Here is a 5,382-nt window from a genome sequence, read left to right as displayed (position 1 = left end):
TAAAACATTAAAAAAAGTCTTGAGTATAATCCTGTTATAAAAGTGCGTTTCCGTTTAGAAACTTGTCAAACATCTACAATTAAATTTTCAATGAAAAGAAAACGTAGATCTAATCCTAATTATTTATCGCAACTTTAGAAAATATTCGATATTTTAAAGTCATCAAAAAAATTGGAAGGCTACATTTTAAAGAGAAAATTCACGAGAGAAACATGCTATATTTTGAGATAACTCCAGTTGTTTTAAACTTTGAATAGAGCAAAGGATTAAATAAAATCTTTTTTTTTCTAAATATTAACTTATATGAATAAAACATGATAAAAACACAATCAAAGAACAAAAATTATTCATTATTTTATATTTTAACTAAATTTAATGGAGCAACTATTTAGACATAAAACCATTGTGCTCATTTCAGTAAACAAAAAAAAGATGTATACATAGCTATAAATTTTAGTACAACATATTTTTTGTCTTACTCTACAAATTAATTCATGCTGTACCTGACGTCAGATCAGGAGTGTAGTTTGGAGCCTTCGTGATGGATGAACAATTCCACCTTCTGTGAGCAAACGTTTGTTGACAGGTTGTCATGGCAACCTGAGATGCTATCGCGACGTGAGGCATGATCTCCAGTTCGTGTTTGCAAATCTTACACTGTATGCCTCGTTCAATAAGGCCTTGTTTCCGGGCTTGAACACACTTAGATCGCTTATTCCAAACTATAGAGGACTTTGCTAGGGCTCTGAAAATTAAATGAACAATATGATAATAATGTATACTGATGAACAGAGGGGGTTAAACAGCGTATGTTCGTAGAGTAAGTTTGTTCTTTACTGGTTTAAAATCCCTGGTAGTTACTGTCCATTAAAAGCGATTTTGAACCTGATTCTTTCTTCAAATCAACTATTAAAGTTACAAAATGACAATAATCAGTTAGGAGACTTTCTCAATTTGACTATAACACTGTTCGTTGTGACATCAAAATCTAGATATGAAAAACTATGTAGACCCACGATATCTACATGGCGATGATCATGTTATCTTCAAAATATGCAACTCTAATTCAAGATATTTAAATTTATAAGATAAAACTGGTTTTTCGACTTTGCAAAACAAACTGTATTATAATTATCACTTGCAGGATGAGATTTTAAAGTCCACGGACTTAATTTATCGTTTTGCTTTTTTTTTATCTTACAGACAAAAATCTAAATTTTACAGAAAGCTTAAACTCGGACTTTTCCGTCAAAACGTTGACATTTCTAAATGTTGAAGATTTTTTTTCTCCAAATCATGTAATGCTTCATCGTAAAAAAATCGTTATATTTTAAGCAGAATTATGCATTTAGACCCTACTTGTGTGAATTAATATATTTTATAATTGTATTAAGCCCCTCCAGTGGCTCAGAGGTAAGTCTCGAAAGCTTACAACGCTAAAATTCGGATTTCGATACCCGTAGTGGATACAGCATAGACAGCCCATTATGTAACTTTGTGCTTAACAACAAAAACACACAAATAATTGCACTCAAATACGTATCGAAAGTTATTAAAAACAGCATAAATCGTTCATTACACGAATATATTGCTTCAAGTTATAAAGAAATGTACATTATTTCAGTTATATTTATAGATGGGATTAAATGTTAAACAATACTTTGATACTCTCACTCAAAAATTAATAATTTAATCTTTATATGCACCGAGTAAAAGAAATAAATTCAGTATGAATTTGAGACGATTCTTGATTGAAAGTAAGCATAATGTAGACTTGTTGTAAATTATTTTCAAGTTTATAACAAGATAATGACCGGCAAAAGCCCTTCAAAAAACTTAAAATACAACTTTATACCATCAAGCGAAAGAAGTAATATCTTAATGAACAAACTGAACATTAATATGAAAAGAAACATTATACCTTCGAGTTGATCTTTGCATAATTGGTTTACTGTAAGTGTTCATTAAGCCACGATGCAAAAGCCTGAATGATTGGTGTCGCTGCAGTCACTTTATATACAGTGATAGATCATTATAAATTACAAGCTGTCAGAATTTACAGTAAAGGTACAGTATATACGACCGCAATAAGTTAGAGCAAGTAAGAGTTACACATATGATACTTCCAATTTAGAGAAACTTACAAGTGTTAAAAACAAAAAGGTTAAAACTAATAGTAAATTTCCAGTAAAAAAAAAATTCCTCTTGACAGATAAACAAACTTTTAAATGAAATTCTGACAAACAGGTTTAGTATATCCTAGACAGAAACGAGGAGGCGAAAGGCGAGATGATTTAATGGAGTTTAGGAGAATTCATCTGAAGATCGTACCCAAACTACAACTTCGGGAACAAATGAATGGTATAACACATGCTTGACTGAATGGCAATGAGCCAATAGTCAAAAGATTGTTTTGACGTGGTGTTTACAAGTCGTGTTTATTTTAAAATGACCGACGCGAGTTCGATAAAGGGCAGCTAGAATCTTCTTTCCAGTTTGTAAAATGGTAAGAGAGCATGACTGGTAAACTTCCAGACTACTCAACAGTTGAGTATAGACAAAATCGCGTGTCCACATAGTCTTCTTTTTGTACATATATGTGTGTGTGTGTGTATTTATAACTAGAAAATAAATGTCACACAGCGAAAATGGCGGATTCTCTTTAAATTGTTATCTCATATATTTTATATATGTTTCTTATCTATAAACTATTTAGTTCGTTGGATCCCCCTCTTGGAGGGGGGGGGGGGCTTTTGTTCCTCGGTATTCTCATAGACTGTATTACGTTGTTATACTGAGAATCCAAACCGGAAGACATTTTGCATATCAAAAGGAATGTGATGATTAAATCATTCTATTGTAATCTTGTGAGAGATTCGAAAAAGAAAAAAAAAGCTTTCACGAATATCGACCAAGAATTCAGTAACAGTGGTCTATACATATTTGTGTGTGTGTGTCTTTTTTTCTTCTTTTTTTTATAAAACAAACACAACTTGACGTTTTTTTTGGAAACGAACAACAGTAATCACAGAAGGAAAAATAATAAAACTTAAGGAAATATCTACCAGTCTCCACTCAACATCACGTAGGAAACTTAGCAGGTGTGGCAAGCAACACTTCCAGTGTACAACGCTTTGATATCTATTACACAACAGAAAGCAAAGTGCCGACTGAGTTTCTTTTTTCTTGGAATGTCAGGTGCTCTGCCAGGTTCCTTGGTTCTTTCATTTTTTTTGTTTAATTCCTCTTTTCTGTAAGTATTTATTGGTGAATCTGACCATATTATTTTTTAAGTTTTGTTTAGATCAACTGTAAAGACTCTTATAAGGCACATTTACTTTTTAGCAGTCAAATGCCATTAATTACTCTAGCTTACGTGAAATAAAAGGCATGCTAAATTTTACTCTAGAAGTACTTGTCAAACTATTTGCTAGGTAAAAACTATAAATGCCACAAAAACTGGTGCAAATACTTTCAAGTTGGAATTCAAGGTTTCTGGGTCACGTGACAAAGAAAATTTCTCGACAGCGTCCCAGACAACTGGCGCCATGCCAAAAACAAAAAAACATAATTTTTATTTTATTTTTCAAGCCGGGAAAATTGATATTATGTTATATTTAGAATACAGCAATTATATATATTGTTCGATACCTATACAGAAGTAATCGATAGTAAGTAGTTCCTCTACGCCTTTTCAATACGAGTTGAAAATAATTAACTCTAATCGAAATTTATGGGGGTACACTAAAGATCTCCAGAGGCTCAGCAGTAAGTCTAAAGGCTTATAACACTTAAAACCCAGTTTCGATATCCGTGACGGGCACAGCATAGATAGTACATTATGTTTGTTTGTTTGTAATTATGCACAAAGCTATACAATGAGCTATCTGTGCTCTGCCCACCACGGGTATCGAAACCCGGTTTCTAGCGTTGTAACTCCGCAGACATACCGCTGTGCCACTGGGGGCAGTACATTATGTAGCTTTGTGCTTAACAAGAAACAAACATATATTAATAGTCACCTATATCTATCTAACCCAAGTAAAATAGGAAGAAACGAAGTGATAAAAACGACACATTAACTTTTAAAGTTATTAAAATATAACCCCATACTGTACAAAATTGTAGCATTTAAATACCCAAGTACACGTTCCAGTAGTAACGTGTTCGTTTTAGTTTTTATTCAAACATTAGTATTTCTGAACAATCGAAACTGTTTCAAATAAAATAATCTGCATTAAATAAATGAATAACTTTTATATGCAAACTAAATACTCTTATAGTATATACATGCATACGTGCTAAGAAGCGATCAGTTTAAAAAAATAAATTCACAATAGCATTACATTTCTTCGTTGTTATAGTCTGATTTTACAGGACTAATGTAATTTTGCTTTTATATTTCATGTTAATGCTCCAGAATGGACAATGTGTAACTTCGGTTAGTGCGAAATGTTCCAATTTTTGCACAAAGAAACTCCAATGAAAAAGTTACTCTGGTACGTTAATATTTTAACTACTTTTCAGACAGATGAACTGCAGAAAAATTCAAAGTATGCGATGTTTTAAAGTTCAATACTTTCCATAAAATTAAAGAATTAATAGAAGTAATGACAAAAAAAAATCTCCTTGGACACTTGTCTCATTATTTTCATTGTGTAATATATATATGAATATTAAGAATATCTTTACTGCTGGTAACTAAGATTATTGTTTGATAACACCAAAATAAAACAATGTAATACAGAAGCGAAAATCAAATCTTTATCTGGCTCAAATATATGAACGCCAACCAAAAATAAATCATTTATGTGACAGCAGATAACAGACGAAACACCTTCTCAGATCATTGTGCGGAGGGTGACAAGAAACTCGGTGTGTGAGCAGTTCATTTTTAGTGTCTTCCTGGTTACAAGATATAAGTCTCCTACTAAGTGTGGAGTAAAGAGATTTTCTTAAACGTTCCAGCCTGATGCTGTCGCCAAATTCTCGAGCGTATACCAAAAAGACTTCGGGTGTAAACCTCACACACATGTTGTGGATTATCATTGCGGGTGGGCCTTTTCGGGGCTCAGCAAAACTACAATTCCCCTACCTAGAGTTTTCTGTAAACTATACCATGAAGTAAATGAACTGCTTTAGATATTGTGGGAAAATAAAGAGTCCAAAATTAACACAATCATTGTTGTTGGTCAATAAAAATTGCAGCCGAAATGAAAGGCATGAAAAAAGAGGGGGATAGAGTGTGAGACCAAAAAGAGAGCTATTTCCAGTTTATCGTATTATACGGTGCTCTTTTCACTTTCTTAACAAATCGATTTTTTGAATAAAAAGACAATGTTCATTCCATGCATGATACCTCACAAATGATACTAGCTTTAT

General features: G+C 32.6%; 1 protein-coding gene across 1 annotated transcript in view; it reads right to left on the bottom strand.

Annotated features, from left to right (window-relative positions):
• Nucleotides 1-492: 492 nt before the first annotated feature.
• LOC111085296 (protein Wnt-11b-2-like) overlaps nt 493-5,382 on the bottom strand; it is a 23,575-nt gene continuing 18,685 nt past the window's right edge. The window contains exon 2 of the mRNA XM_022383179.1: nt 493-745. Coding sequence (XP_022238887.1) covers nt 493-745 — 253 coding nt within the window. The remainder of the gene's footprint in view (nt 746-5,382) is intronic.

This window comes from Limulus polyphemus, unplaced genomic scaffold (genome assembly GCF_000517525.1).
Source record: "Limulus polyphemus unplaced genomic scaffold, Limulus_polyphemus-2.1.2 Scaffold315, whole genome shotgun sequence".
In the NCBI taxonomy this organism is placed as follows: domain Eukaryota; kingdom Metazoa; phylum Arthropoda; class Merostomata; order Xiphosura; family Limulidae; genus Limulus; species Limulus polyphemus.
The sequence above is the reverse complement of the archived record's forward strand: the minus strand, read 5'-3'. Positions and strand labels throughout refer to the sequence as shown.